The sequence below is a fragment of the Buceros rhinoceros genome, unplaced genomic scaffold, assembly GCF_000710305.1.
Source record: "Buceros rhinoceros silvestris isolate BGI_N320 unplaced genomic scaffold, ASM71030v1 scaffold34792, whole genome shotgun sequence".
Taxonomy (NCBI): domain Eukaryota; kingdom Metazoa; phylum Chordata; class Aves; order Bucerotiformes; family Bucerotidae; genus Buceros; species Buceros rhinoceros.
Window position 1 is genome coordinate 2825 of NW_010401235.1, and position 15258 is coordinate 18082.

At 40.4% G+C, this 15258-nt stretch overlaps 1 protein-coding gene across 1 annotated transcript; it reads right to left on the reverse strand.

Moving 5' to 3' along the window:
• Positions 1-4797: 4797 nt before the first annotated feature.
• On the reverse strand, positions 4798-8143 carry YPEL5 (yippee-like 5 (Drosophila)). The gene is made up of 2 exons (XM_010132206.1): positions 7865-8143; positions 4798-6187 (listed from the first exon to the last, which is right to left on the reverse strand). Exons 1-2 carry the CDS (start codon positions 8003-8005, stop codon positions 5963-5965), a joined length of 366 nt encoding a protein of 121 aa, XP_010130508.1. The 5' UTR covers positions 8006-8143; the 3' UTR covers positions 4798-5962.
• Positions 8144-15258: the final 7115 nt, after the last annotated feature.

Here is a 15258-nt window from a genome sequence, read left to right on the forward strand (position 1 = left end):
CAGTTATGGGGTTTGTTTTTTGGGGGTTTTTTTGTGCATTTCACCACAACTATGGGCGCTCGCTGAGCTAAGGGAGTTTTACTTTCCCCCTAAACCCTGAAGCATAAAGGTTGCCCTAAGGAAGCCTAAGCAACTTGCTCTAGTTGGTGGCATGGGTGGTAGCAGAGTAGACTAAAGCATACCTGCACACGAATTTCCAGACCAAACCTAATAAAAAAAGGCTAGGATGAGGAGCAACACCTGCTGGCCAAATACCAGCAGCAGCATAGCCACAGGGGCTGTTTCTGCACCCTGTCCGTGGGGTGCACCTCGCTCAGAGCATCTCATCTTCTGACAGTGCACGAGCAAAGATCTACCCCCGAAAAGTAACAAACATCCTCTTCTTACTCTGTACTCGCCATGTAGTTGGGCTTAGAATAATAGTCTTCGAACTCTTCCAAGGACAGGGAACTGTTATACTCAGTCTATAAGGCCAGATGAAAGCCACCAGGCAGGTTTTTTGGCTAAGCACTCTTGTATGAGCTAGCCATTCTGCTTTGTGTTCCCCGAGCAGGAAAATGGTCTCCCTATTTCACAACTGCATCTACTGCAGCCTTCTGCCACTAGCCTGCGAACAACTGTGGCATGCAGGCTGTTGTAATTCCATAAACATTCTGTTTTAAACACTTGTAAACGTTTACAACAGTCAAATCAAATGCTTCTAAAAAGGACAAAGCAAAAACGCATATCAAACCATCTCTGAGTCCTAGAGGGAAACAGCACTGGATCCTGATGTCAGGCAAGCACACGTCTCTCACAAGCAGAGTCAAATGTAAGATCTGAACACCCTCCTCTCTCCCATCTATCCCACTAAGACATATAGGAAATGCAAATTAAGGCCACAGCTTTTTGTTCCTCCTGCTATTTTTACTTCTATAAGAAACACGTTTCTGATAGTGTTAAATGCTTCAGATAGTGAGAACAAAAACAGAGCCTACTTCGAAGGACAAACACTTTCCAGTCGCCTTCACCCAAACACAAAGAGACCAGAAATTTAGCTCTGGTTCTGCGCTTCAGGTTATCAGTGACTTGGAGCGAGGACATCCACTAAGGTTTCTCAAAAGAAGCAGAAGGGCTTACATTCAGTCTCTTCTTCAGATTATCAGGGGACCTTAGATCCTCGACAACAACCGAGTGATTTCTACTTTCCCTGAACCCACACGAGTCATAAAGAAAAGGTGCAAGCTTACCTCTAGAATTTCTCCCCCCTCTGCCACTTCTGAGTGAATTCATCTGATTTAGAAAGACTTGAATTCCCCCTCACACACACACACAAATGTTTTCACTCCTCATTCATCTGGGCTTCTCTTCCCCAACCTGCCTCCCATTGCAGAGATATTCTGGCCCTTTCTTAGACACACGTGTCAGGGTTTATTTTTGCAGTAACAAGCCAAACGGGAACACAGCTGCCCCTTCCAACCGAGCAGCAGAGCAGCCTGTACCAAACTGTAGGTATTTCAGGTCCTTGAGAGAGAAATGCCACGTTAAAGAGGCACCGACTGCTGTCTCACAGTCACCCCCTATTTAAAAGGAGGAGCTGCAGCGCAAACTGAAGTACTGTAACATCCGATGGAAAGAGACGTAGCATGGCGATGGAATGGAAGCGTCCTGTGAACAGGGTGAATGAGGTCTTCCCTTACATCACCTCTTCCCAGAGCAGGATGCCCAGTCACATTATCATTCCCAAACAACCTCAAGTCTAGGCAGAGAGAGATGCCTGCCAGAAGGGCCTTACCTAGCAAAAACCGCCAGCAGTTTTTCTAGCATCACAGAAATCCATTCAAATAACCACCCTATTAATAAACAAACACAAGGCTGGAAGACAAATGGGAGATTTCTTCTCTTACAATTTCCTACACATACCAGAAATCCTTAGACCAGGGAGAGATGGTGAGGGGAGTAACTGTGAGACTAGTAACAGCTCCACACAGTCGAAATTAGGCTTGTCAGAAGCTGTTCTATGTTTTTGCCATATAACTTTTGATGAGACAAGTAGGAGCTCATTCTCTTTGTCCATAGTATTTCCGATTTCCTGTAAGAAGAAAAGGGCTTACACAGCAACACTGTCCATCAGGTCATACCACCTCACCACTCAAAGCGATCTTTTGAAGTTACTGGGCAACTTTAACTCCAGATTATGAAGAGAGGGCTATCAAAATTGCTTAGTCCTTCAAAGTCCTGAAAAAACAGGGCCCAGATTGGAGAGCGATCCTAATCAGTGTCCCAAGCAAACTAAAAAGTCTGCAGTATTTCATCCCTGCCAAGCATCAGGGAGTCTGCAAAGCCCTCAGGATCCACAGGAAACGAAGCTTCACCAGATTTTTTTTGTTTATTAGTGCTTTGTTAAAGAAGTGAAGGCAGACCCAACAAGGAAACACAGCACACCATTTCTGGCCTTTGCAGAATGGTACTGCAACATCACAGCTTAGCCTTCTCCTCTAACAGGGTCAGGTAACCGGACAGCCTTTTCTCACATCAATGCCAAAACCTTCCCATTCACCTTGTCCTTATACCTGCAGCTTCACCGGTTCCTTACCTGTTAATCTGTTGGTGATCTGCTGACTATTTCCTACAGCTCTGGCAGAAACTTGGAGACAAGCTTGCCCTGAAAGAATAAGCCTGTGTCACCTGCCATAGCCATCCCCAGAGCCAGGGTAACGCCAGCTTTTCTAAGAGAGCCATTTCAGGAGTTATTCTGAACATCCATAGAAAGCATAATTAAAATGCCTTTTCAATCCACAAAAAACTACCATCCAATCTTTTCATCTTCCCAAAGCTGTGTTTTGCTGAAATGGTAGTCAGCAGCTTTAGTCAAGTACTTCAGTTTTGGGTACAGCTACACTGCAGCTATGGGATGAGATCAGGTAAACTGTAACACAGCTAGCACTGAAGGCTGAAGTCACAGCACCACTAACACAAGCTGCAGCCTAGAAGCACAAATTGTGAGGTCTCCATAAACACACATGGAGTCTGTTATGCCCTGTCATTTCCTTGCTACCTTCTTTGCCTAAGACAGCACAGACACAGCATCACATCAGGCACAAGTTCACCGTACCGGCACATTCTGCTGTGCCAGCCATGCCTTGCTTGGGAATCCAAGGCTGCTCCACTACTACAAAGTAACATTTAACGCCAAACAGCAATGCCTGCTCTGCTGCCAGCCGTACTATAACCAACCGTCTTGTTCCCTACAGATAAGTTATCTATATTCACACACAAAAGCGTCTCAAGGAGCAGTCAAAATTTGAGGCTAAACTCACCCACAGAGCCACCAAAGTGATACAGAAGGCAACAGCACATAGGCTAGAAGAGCAATCCAAAGCCTACTGTTTTAAAGCTGCAGTGGACCGGCTTGAGTCTCACAGGCTTTTAATGAATTCATCCCAACCATGTTTTCCAGGTCACAGACACTGGGGTTACATCTCACAGTCTACCAAAATTCTACCAAACTGAAGAGGTCTTACAGTGTTGGAATAAACCCCTCAGACTACATCACAGCAATGTAATGATCCATTCCCCTCAGTTCTTCAGCTACAGCTTATAAAGTTGACCAGCTGCTAGCAGCAGGCTTCTCCCTAACATCTGCGCTCAACGTAAAAGGGTCACAGAATTCCAGATACGCTAATTCCCAATTCCTCAATTCCCAACCCATTTCATAAGCTACAACTTTGTATTTCTTGCAGAAGCTGGAGTTTTACTTAGCTTGCTGCCTTTTAAAAGAAGGGGAGAGGGTTTGGCACCCAACATTCCATTAAATGAGCGTTTTCCAGGTTTTGTTTTCTCTTTAACAGGAGTAAATTGAAGGCTTTCAAGTGTTCAGGTGGTATGCATAAAGCTTTACTTAACACCTTCCAAAATCAACAGTACAATCTTTTGCCACCTATTCAGAGAGAGATGCTCATCAACAGCTTGTCACTGTGCTGTAGGAACGCAATGACTTAGTGCACAGCGGGAACAGAAGACAGATCATGTCATTCAGTTGACAGACTCCACAAAAATGACTCAAAAAGAACGGCAAAATCAATTCAGGACAAAACATACTTTATTGTACTGTAATGTCAGAAGTACAAGAAAAGTACTGCAGAGAACCATGCTAATGGGGCTTCTAGGGTCTGTGAGGGACAGAAGGACAAGATAATGGGGTACTACTGTACTCAGTGCAAAAACCGATTCATTTGAGGCACAAGTACACTATTGTTTAAGCAGCTTGATTCAAGCACAGCTCTGGTATGTGATCTACTCTGTCTTCTTTCTATGTGACGACTCCATAATAAAATTTACATGAAATAGGCAGTAGAGTCAAGTCAGGGGTGTCCAAATTGCCACATGGCAAACAAAAAAAATTAAGAAAAATACTCTGCATAGTCACCCTCCAGTTATGGAGCTGTGGCTAGTGAAGAAAGGTCAGAGCCTGGATCTGTTTGCATGGATGGGGGATTTTTCCCCTCTTGTATCTCTGTGGGTAACTTATTTCACGTCGACCACAATTTATCCAGTAATAAAGAAAAAACCAAAACAAATAAAACCTTGTATCTCTGATAAGGACTCATACATATCTAACATTCAAATACATTTCAGCCCTTGAGATCTTATGGCTTAAGACACAATGAAAGTGTTTGGGCACCCTTGAGTTAAGTTGATGGAGAGCATTTTCGCTAAAAAGGCAAGCAAGATCACTGTTTTTAACAGAGCTGACCTTTACAAGAAGAAAGCATGAATCCAAGTCACTAGTTACTACTAGGCTGACATGTACTGCTGCCCAGAAAGATAAAAATGTAACATCACAACGAAAAAGTTCAACAAAGTTGAAAGATAAAGGTTTCAACACCAGAAGCAGCATTTGAAAACAAGCTGTTTAAGTTAATCTTTTCAAGAGATGCAGATTGCAGAACTCTAGGCATGAACAAACATGCTGGCAATCTCCTCCTTTTACACAGCAGCTGTGTTTAACATAGGAAGTTCTGGGTTTGAAGAAAGCTACTTGAAGAAGAATTAAGATTTGCAATTTCCTGTCTACTTAATGAGATTAGTAGAGAAACAAAAAAAAAAATTACTACTGAAAGAGTAGTTTCTCGGTGGATCCCTATCATTACAAACACAGCTTGCTTTGTAAGCAACGCAAGACTAAACAGACAACTATTATTTTATATTATTTCTATGCTTATAAGTTACATCAGTTAAAGTTAAAAAAAGCCAAGCAGTTTTGCCCTATTTCAAGAATAGCTTCCAATCAACACCAGTTTACATGGTGAATGGGACTTCACAAATAAACACGGAATGGTGACATCTTTGGGTCAAGAATGACAAGAAAGAATGGGCTCTGTGCTACCAATCAACCTCAACAAGAATGTGGCACAAGGGCCAGCCCAAGCTGTACCAACACTGAACCTTTAGCACTCGGCACAAATTCGGATCTCTTTACTTTAGCTAGCAAATCAGGTGAAAAGACTGGGTAAAAAACCCCCCAAAACCAACAACTAAAAACTTAAGCCAAAACTTGGAACATACTTTTTAAAAAACATCTGTAGTTTTAAAATAATTTATGCTGACATCAGTTTGTGCAAACTAAGAAAACTCACTGAATTTCTCTCTAACAAAAGACAAATCCCCCAAATATTTTCCTTTTAGCTCACTCTATCTGTAAGATACAACCTCAAATCTAACAGATGTAAATGCAAGAGAGAAAAAGTTACAGCATCTGCACAACATTCCTTCTACAAACAGCTGCTGAAGGGAAAGTAAAATATAAAAGGAATAAAGAAAGAAAGGTTCCATCTGAATTACTCTCACAATCTTTCCCACTCTGTAGTCCATGAATCCGACTCTGATGCTAAGGTGACAGTGTATGTAAGCAGAATTTTTTGTTGATTTTATTATTTTTGAGTTTCAATTGAAGAGAACCTGAGAAGAGACTCCAGTCTCTTCAGGAATTGTCGGATGGAACATGCTCCTCAAATCCTTCACTCTCTCGGACCAACGCTCTTTCCAGGATAACACGGCCTTCCTTGTAGCGCTGGCTGTCTTCAGTGGCAAATTCATAGATCCAACCCAGTTTGCTGTTGCAGTTCTTGCAGCTCACGTCTCGAACCATGTGGCGGCCAGTGAGCATGACTCGATCCTGAACTTCACTGTACTGCAGATTTACCACCTGATACAAACATACAGGGCACAGGGAACAGAAAGGATTAGTCTGCCTGGAGTGAAGCTTGGTATCAATGTGCATGACTATCAACATCTGAAAAGTAAAGAGCCTGCAGCACTGCACGTGAACTGAAACTGCAGTGTAGTAAGTCAACAGCCCTTGAAAATCTCCTGCTTGAGAAGGTAACACTTTGAAGATGTGCTTCACAGGGATACGTAACCTTCACTGTTTAACTGAGAGACACGAAATGCTAGTATGAGACATAGGAGAGTGCACAGCACTGCGTTCAACTTTGGGTAAGAATCTCCTGGTGAATAGCTTGTAAACTAGTTGATACTTAGCTACTGGTAATATATGTAAACTGTCTCTAGCAACTGATGCGATCACTTATTCCCAGAAATCAGAACAAAATATTAAAAGAGGCACTGCTTTAAAAATCTTGGGAGTGCTTTTGAAATAAAAAGGAAGGCTCGATGGCCAAGAATGCAGATTAATGTTTAACATTCATCTTTTTTTGTGTGCTATCTCAGCAGTTTAAAATATACTTTTAACTTGTTCAGGCAGCAACATCACAGAACCACCACAAAAAATTTGTTGAAAAGTTGATATGAGAACTATATCCAAACTGTTAATCTGCTGTAGGGTTCTAAACCATGTGGCTGCACTGCTCTCTCAACTTCCCATCTGACTGTGCTTGCTCTCTCCACTCCCACTGTATGGCTTCTGACTGCAAAAATGTCAGAAAATCAAACTTCTGTGACTGAACTCCACTATGTAACAGGAGAAAAATTTGAACCCCAGGTTCAAATGAACCCCAGCTCATCAGATGAGAAAGAAGTCACATGCACAGCTCTTTCACAGCGATGCAGCCTCACACTAACAGATAAACACTACTGACAGGATTCAGCATAATACCAGAAATCCCAAGGCCAAGCACAGTGAAGACTTTACTGATGCCTCTATCAACCTTGACAAAGGCCAACTGGCTTTCAAGAAAAAGCCCAAACTAAAACACACCAATGATTACATGACTAGGAACTCTGTGGGAAAGCAAAGAATTGCCACTGTTTTTTCAATAGGCTAACGGACTCTATATGGAGTCCCTTCCTCCATATGGAAGGGTTAATAAATAATGCTACAATTCACTCAGAGTTATGACTTCCTGTTGAAACTGTTGAATTAAATTTGATCAATAAAAAAAACCGAAACTAATCCAGAGTACTAGTGACTGTAAAAGAGACTGTGGTATCCTGAAGTTTTCAAAATACTGTTCGCTTAAACGTGGTTTTGAAATTAAACAGAATATTATGTGGACTTTTTTTTTTTTCCTGAGTAGAAGCGCAAATGCCTTTGAAATTGTTTCATAGACATAAGATACTCTAACAATGAAGTTGGGGTTCATATTACAAAGTCTCCGAAGTTAAAACTGCATGTCTTTTGACATGATGCCTCTACACACATAATCCTCTTTATAGTCTTTCAGTATTTCAGAAATTTAGATAGCTTGCCATCAACACTAAATGCCTAATTCAACTTCAGAGACAGTTCAATAGAACAAAATAAAAATTAAAAAAGTAATCACACAACACTTTAGCCAAGAAGTTTTTTAGTTTTGATGGCAGGTTCACATCCCAGAAACTCATTTTTCAAAAGAAAATAGTTCCCCCTCAGCTTCTTACCAACCTTGTTAAAAAGAAAGGCTCTTCCTGTGGCCCCTGTAAAACGAGTGGAGATGAGCTCAGAACGATTGGTCAGAATCGTGTCACAGTTTGCACAGGAGAACAGGCGAGTGCCACCAATATGATCCAGAAAAATCCTTCCCATTTTTAGAACTTACGTAAGTTTATACTCAAGACCTGAAAACAAAAAAAGAAAGATGATCTACATGTAAAAAAAGCATTGCAGCAAAAAAATAAAACCCCAAAAGACCCCATATATATGGCAGAATAATCTGCAAACCAGTTCAGCTAATGTTTGCAGAAGTTCTTTCATCCATGAATTCCTGATCTTACAGACTGCATTCATCCTTTCTCGTCAAGACAAGTTCCTTCCCAAAGCCCAAAGCCCCCATCTTTCCAATGACACACCTTGATACAAACTAATGACATTAAATGAGCAAAACATGAACTGAAACCTTTAATATATAGTTCAGACACTCGCAGATCACTACTGGATCCTACAGTTCATAAACTCAAAAGCTTCCACTTCTTCCTGTTTTTTTCTTTTCCTCTTTAATAGAGTACTGAAATTCCATTCCAGTATATTCCCAACGACTCACTTATCTTAGTCAGGACTGGGACATGAAGCACTGAGAAGTACATTGAGTCACCAAGACAATTATAGTTTAATTTTTCCAAGTCACCACCCCCACCCCCCTTTTTAAAATATATGTTTCTTTTGTCACTTCCCCTCAGCTCTGCATAACTTATGACATGCAGCCACACACCACCACCATCCAGGATGCTTCAGTCTTCTAGTATAGCAGACTGGGCTACTGTATTGGACTTGACACTTACTGGTTTCATATACATAACAACACAGGAAAGGTTTGGATGCTATTTCACATAATAAACAATCCACTCAGTCTTTATACCTGACAGTTTTATATACAAATGTTTAAAGCTGTCTCACTAAATACAAAATACTGTGTCATTTACCCAAGCTATTTCCAAAACATCATCACTAAAATACCTGAGCAACTCCAATCAGCAGAAAAAAAGAGAGCTTGGAAAGTTCACAGCAGCAGGTCTGCAGTACCTGATGAATAAACCTCTTTACTGCTTGGGAAAATTAAAGTATCTCATCAACTTCATACCAACCAACATAAATTACTCAAAGTTAACCAGCGAGGAGGCACAGAACATATCGGACAGCTGAAAATTTAAATCACGAAGGATAACATGTCAATGGAATTAAATGCTGATGTAATTCCCATTTCAGCTGCAGAAGTTTTATGACTAAACACCTATAGTTAAACAAGTTAAATATATCTCCACTTATGCTTCAGGTGTGCCATCAGAAAAGAGTATTGTCTCTGCTTCTGTCATGCCCAGCAATGCAAAATAAATCTGACACACTGCAGTGTTAAAGTTGTGGGGGTTTTACTTTTCTGAGCAGGAGACAGTGTGCCGTCCATAGAGGAATTAATCAAATTTTGTACTCATCAAGTTGAACGTTCTATGTTAAATGCCTTTAAGAAGCACAAATACCTAAATTAAACCCATTGCAAGTTTTAGGGGTTCAGTTTCTTAAAGCTTACTCTTGACATGCACAAAATGAAAGGACTAAAACATACACTTAAACACACAAAATTTTAAATACCATTTTAACATGTAAAAATCATAAGTCACTGCCATGACAATTTTTTTCAATTGCTTTATTTGACCACTTCGTTATCTTACAATGTGTGGCAATAAAAAGGGTTCCTAGTATTGAACTGAGTGATTTTAGCACAAGTTCTTTTACATTCAGATTTTTCAGATCTGTATCCTATCTGAAGGATACATAAAAATTCAAAGCAATGGAATGACTGTTTCCTTTAAAGGTGATACAATACCCACTTGTCTTCTTGAAAGGATAAATAAAACAGGTCTTGAGTTTGAGAAAAATATTTCCTAGACTTAGCTGAGTGTAGGGGTGCGACTCCTTGTGACTCCACTCAAAATATGCGAAGCATTTTCCTTCAATTTCTCTAAGCATTTTACTTTTCTAATATGCCTTTATCCTTCCTAACAAGCAAGGGCAAAAGAAAAAATTAAAATGTGAATAGTGACAGCACGAAGGAAAATCAACAGACAGTAAGTGTTAATAAACAAGTATCAGTCAAAGCCTCCAACCAGAAGAAAACCACAAATACGAGCAATAAAAGCATTTGTGACAGATATGCCCATAAGGCACTTGGCCTAGCTCCATGTGCCATCCTTACTAATTTTGGATAATGTTATTTTTGTGTTGATTGTACTATGGATTAAAAACAATTAACCAATCGTGAGTTATTTTAAGTGTGGAATTAACATCCAAAGGGATATTTCTTTCAGGGTAAACACAACACTCACCCTGCCAGTATTTTTAGAAGCTAACATAAACCAAATCCAAAATCATCCCTCTCTTTCACCAAGAGCAACACAAACACTAAGCTTGGAGTGACATGAACAGATCATTACACAGACTAACCTTGCAAAGCATGACACTTCGAAAAAAATCCATCCGAACACTTAATATGCAAACCTATCGCCTACCTAAAACCATAATTCATGTTACTGCACACAGAAAAGCAGTAACCCAGAGTCACCAAGTAAATACATCAGAAGAGAGCACGAGGGTAATTCTTAAAAGCAGGTTAAAAGTCAAAGCACCAAATACATGTTTTACTTCTGATATGACGTTACGTATGGACTAAAGTGTTGTGTCCTGATGATATCAAAAATTAAAATAAATGCATAAATAAATATGTTTGAAGTCTTAGAGCTAAAACCTGTCTAGTAATAAAAGGCTTAAAATATTCAATTATTTATATCACCCCAAAAAGACAAAAGTAACCTCATCAAGGATCTAAATGAGAAAGAATCTCCCAGTAAGTCTTGGGTCCCAACAGAAAGACAAAGCAAGATTCATTTGATGGTAGCACAAGGCTGTGAGACTTCAGACTAAAGTTACAGGAGAATCTAATAAACCAGCTGATACCAGAACAGTTTTCTTCAGAATACAGTGCATAAGAAAGCATGTATTCTTGAAATAAGTAAATAAACACACACACATTAAAAATTTTGAAAAATTAAATTCTACAATCAATGTTATAACAGTCAAAACAGACTAGATTTTGAGTATGAGGGGTTTTTTAAGAAAATGCTAAAATAATGGAACCCTACTAGAATGTCTAACATTTAAAAGAACCTCTGACCAGGCCCCCAGTAGATTTCAGTCACAACAGACAGCATCTACAACTATCATCAGCTCTCGGTTTTCATTGCCACATAAGGGTCCAGCTGAAGGAAGACCAGTCACCTCACATTACTCTTTATACACTGCTCACAGTAGGAAAAAAGTAGAAAAAAAGGATTACAAAACAACTGCTAGTAAGGCAGCCTTCAACTGCCACATTCGATCATGAGTTTTCTAAATAAGCTAACCAGGAACTTTTGCATTTTCCTCTCATATAAGGTAGAGAACTTGGAATCAGTTAACTTAGAATCAGTTCACCCTCTTCCCTCCCTTCCCCACCCCACCCCCAAGCTAAAACTACAGTATTCACTTAACAAGACCAATTCAGAAGGTACTTGCTGTGGATAAAGATTGTTATCTCCTTACGTAAGGATCCTGAATCCTGTAGGGTGTTCTCATGGTACAGTGGGAAAAACAGAAGCACAAGGGAACAAGGCAAAGCAATTTTCCATTGCTCTCAGGCTCATATCCCTTACCCACAGAAGTGGTGTGTACCAAGTCACCCAAGATAACGGTGTAATTTTTTTTCCTATAGTTTTCACTTTCCATGTAAAAGGTGTGGGCGTCTATTTATGTTCACACATACATAAATCATCTGAAAAAAGCCACTTATAGGCAGCTTTTATAGGCAGTGGGAGGGCTCTCTTAAATAAGGAGAAGCCAAAGAATTGTGAAATGTTAAAGCATTCCTAAAGCTTGAGATCCTCTGACTAGGAGCAGGAAAATGCAAGAACTGCACTTGCCCATTCATCTGTTCTTTACACTTAAAAACAGTGAAAATAACTTCCCTTGGTTCGGAGAGCCAGGCAAGTTCCCTGTTGCTATTCACCTCCCCAGGAAGTGACACTACCGCATCACAGCGATTCCATCACACCACTAGCAGAATTTTCTGAAGTGGTGGACAGGAATCTTGGTTTTTCACAAGACAAAATGCTGAAGAAAGAACAGAGATTTTTTTGGCCCATTAAAGTCACCTGTTGGGTGTCAGTGACGAAGTCCTAGTGATCCTAGTGATAACTTGCCCTCACGCAAATTATCAAACACAAGTGGTGATATTAAAATACTGGTTCCAACACAAAAAAGGTTTATTTAATTTTGCTAACGAGATAGGAAGGATCTACCACTTGTCAAATTACACAGTTCAAAGAGACAGGTACTTTTTCAAACTGAGGGATGATGCCACTGTGCCATTAGTTGGCACCCTGACCACCACTATCAACCTGCATTCTTGAGAGGATCTTCAGCAGAACAATCGATGACAGCCCTTATTCCCTAGCTAGTAAAGCTGGCTGACAGTAGAAACCTTGACAGAACTCCATAGTCATACTGCGAAACATCTCCTGCCTGCAAGCTTCTCCCAGTGAGGCAGGCACAGACAGGAAACACAAGCATGGTGGCTGTGTGCTGTAATACGTATTCCTAAAGCAGCATACTCCCAAACTTCCACCTGTCTTTCACAGTTGATTTTGGCAAGACTGTGCAATAGCTGTCAAACAGTTGACATTCAACAGCTTATATCTGACCACTGTCTGCACACAAAGCTGAAACCACCTGAAGTACTACTTGGTTGGTATTTGTATGACCTGATCTGTCTACCTTCACAAGTAACAGAGAACAAAAAAGTAACACAAAGAATTATTTATTAACATTTTTACAACTAGCAGTTAAGTGTTTTTTTGTCCCAGAGTGCATCTCTTGAAGATACAGGATCGTCAACGTTTCGAAGTGCCAGCAGGCACTTTCTACATACACGCTGGACTGTGGATATTGCAGGAGCCTCAGTGTTGCTTCAGCACCATCTACTGCATCTTGGATCTACAACAGAAAAACAACTGCTAGTTAAAGGTTTAAAAAAAAGAAAACAAAAAATAAAAAATCCACCATGACAGTCTGTCTTTCACCATTTCACAGTCTAAAAACATTTTCCATTGTATGGCGAGCCAACAAACACTCTCTCCCCCTTGAAAAGGGATGGTGCATTCCCCTAAGGCACAGTAAAACATTCTCAAGATGTACTTACTCTGAAACGAGGCTTTAAACATCATTTTTACAGCTCAGGAACAGGACTTAAGCTTCCTCTTCTCATCTCAGAGATGGACAAAAGAGGAAAAAGAATATTTAGCACAGCTACACAAGACCACACATTAAAGAATCAGGTAGACAAAAAAAAAAAAACAACCAAACTTGCTCCTTACCTTCCCTGGTTCCTGTCACTCGCAAGTAGGGGTGCCTCTGAAAACAGACGTGTGGTCAGTCTCTGCGGAGGTCTGAGATTCAACTGTCTTCCACTGACTTCTGTGACTCTTGAAGTAAGCAGGGCCCAGCCTCTGGCCCCTGCCTACGTGCAGGATTTGTTATCAGAACACACCATGTAGCCAAATGTGAAGTAAGAAAGTGAACTGGAACAGTACGCGGTGCTCGGTAGAGCCATCCAGCTGCTGCAGCAACTGTGCAAGGAAGTTACTACTGTCAAACAACCAAAGAGGCTTTGGCAAAGTACAGAAAGCAGTGCCCAGATGCACACCCAGCACCTGCTGGAAGATGAAACCGCGTTTGTACAACTTACGGTACTGTAATTTTCTACTGAAAACTGGCTTGCTTTTCTAGGTAGGGCGAAAGCTTAGTGTTGAGATACAGAAAACTAAATATGTTAATGTAATATTATGCTGGTGTGTGGAAACACTTACACAGGATAGTTTACGTCAGGTGTACAGAGAGCAGAGCCATACAGGTATGGCTAATGTTCCTAATACAGCCCCCATATCTCAGTGTCTCCCACACAGTAACTTACACCCTCACAATACTCTTGCTAGATTACATATAAAAGTATTAGTTTACAAGTGTATCAGACTCAGATTAATTTTCTTTCCCTCTACTACCCAAAGAGTCCAACAGCTGCAACTTGTTTCTTTTTCCCCCTCCCTTCCTGTCTCAGCTGTCCCTTTCCTAAGAGGAGAAAAGGATCACCTTTTCCTCTCTTAATTCCTCAACAGTTTTTAAGAAAGCTGTATTTCCTGGTTTTGTAATAAATTTATTCTTACACGAATTAAACAGATAAGACAACTTTTGCTTATTAATCCATTCCGCAACTTTCAGAACTCAACTCATTCAGATTTTCTGTTTACATTACTTTTAGTGCTGAAGTGATACACATCTTCACCCAAACACACCACTGGTTTCATGAGTGAGGAAAACAAAATAATCAGAAAAACAAACTTTAAAGAAATGGTGAAAAGAGAATGATCATCCAAGCCTCCATACAAACTACATCCAGCTGGCAGAAAGGGTGCTAATATCTTCAGTGCATCTCACCAAGGGATTTCGATATTAACTAGGAAACTCCTAAATGCAGGTAAAGGCTCCAAAATCCAAGAAAGCCTTGTACCAAACACCCACAGTGTACAGGCATTTCCTGTACACAGTCAACAAGATATTTTTATGTTAAGTCTTGCTTAAGGGGAATTACGTATGTCAGCAAGAGCTGAGCAACTCAAGATTTCAACATAGGTCAAATCATAGTAAACAAAAAAGAGTCGATGACCTAACCTGGACAACATTACTTCAAGCTTGTGATTTCTACCAGCAGAGGAAATGATACATATATATTTATTTTCTTATACGCATATGTACAACTCTCAGTCTGTCGGATGTCAAGTTAGAAATCTCATCTGCTCCTGTTACCTACTCTACCAGACTTTGAGGTACAATTTCTTTTGTCCTCACATACTTGGCAGCCACATCCGAAACTCACTCATCATTATTATTAAAATCTATATATAAACAATGAGATCTGCATTCTATAAGTGGCGTACTTCCACAGCTAGGGAAGTGAAAGTAGCAGATGACAGAAGCCTCCAGATAATATTCTATCATTAGAAAAAGAAAGCAACACTTAAAATGGACAGTTTTGTTTGTCACAAGCACTGTTTGAATTCGGCTCTCCAGAATGAGTCTATACATAACGCGATTACACATAGCTGTTATATACATAGCTGAACCAACCGCGTGAGGGAATCTTTACAACCACGGAGCAGGTTCCCTCACTTTCTGCCATCAGTCGTAAACACTAGTTATGCTGATGGTTAATCCACTGCCATTAGTGGCTGTCACCAAGAGTGGCTCCTCCGACACTGCCC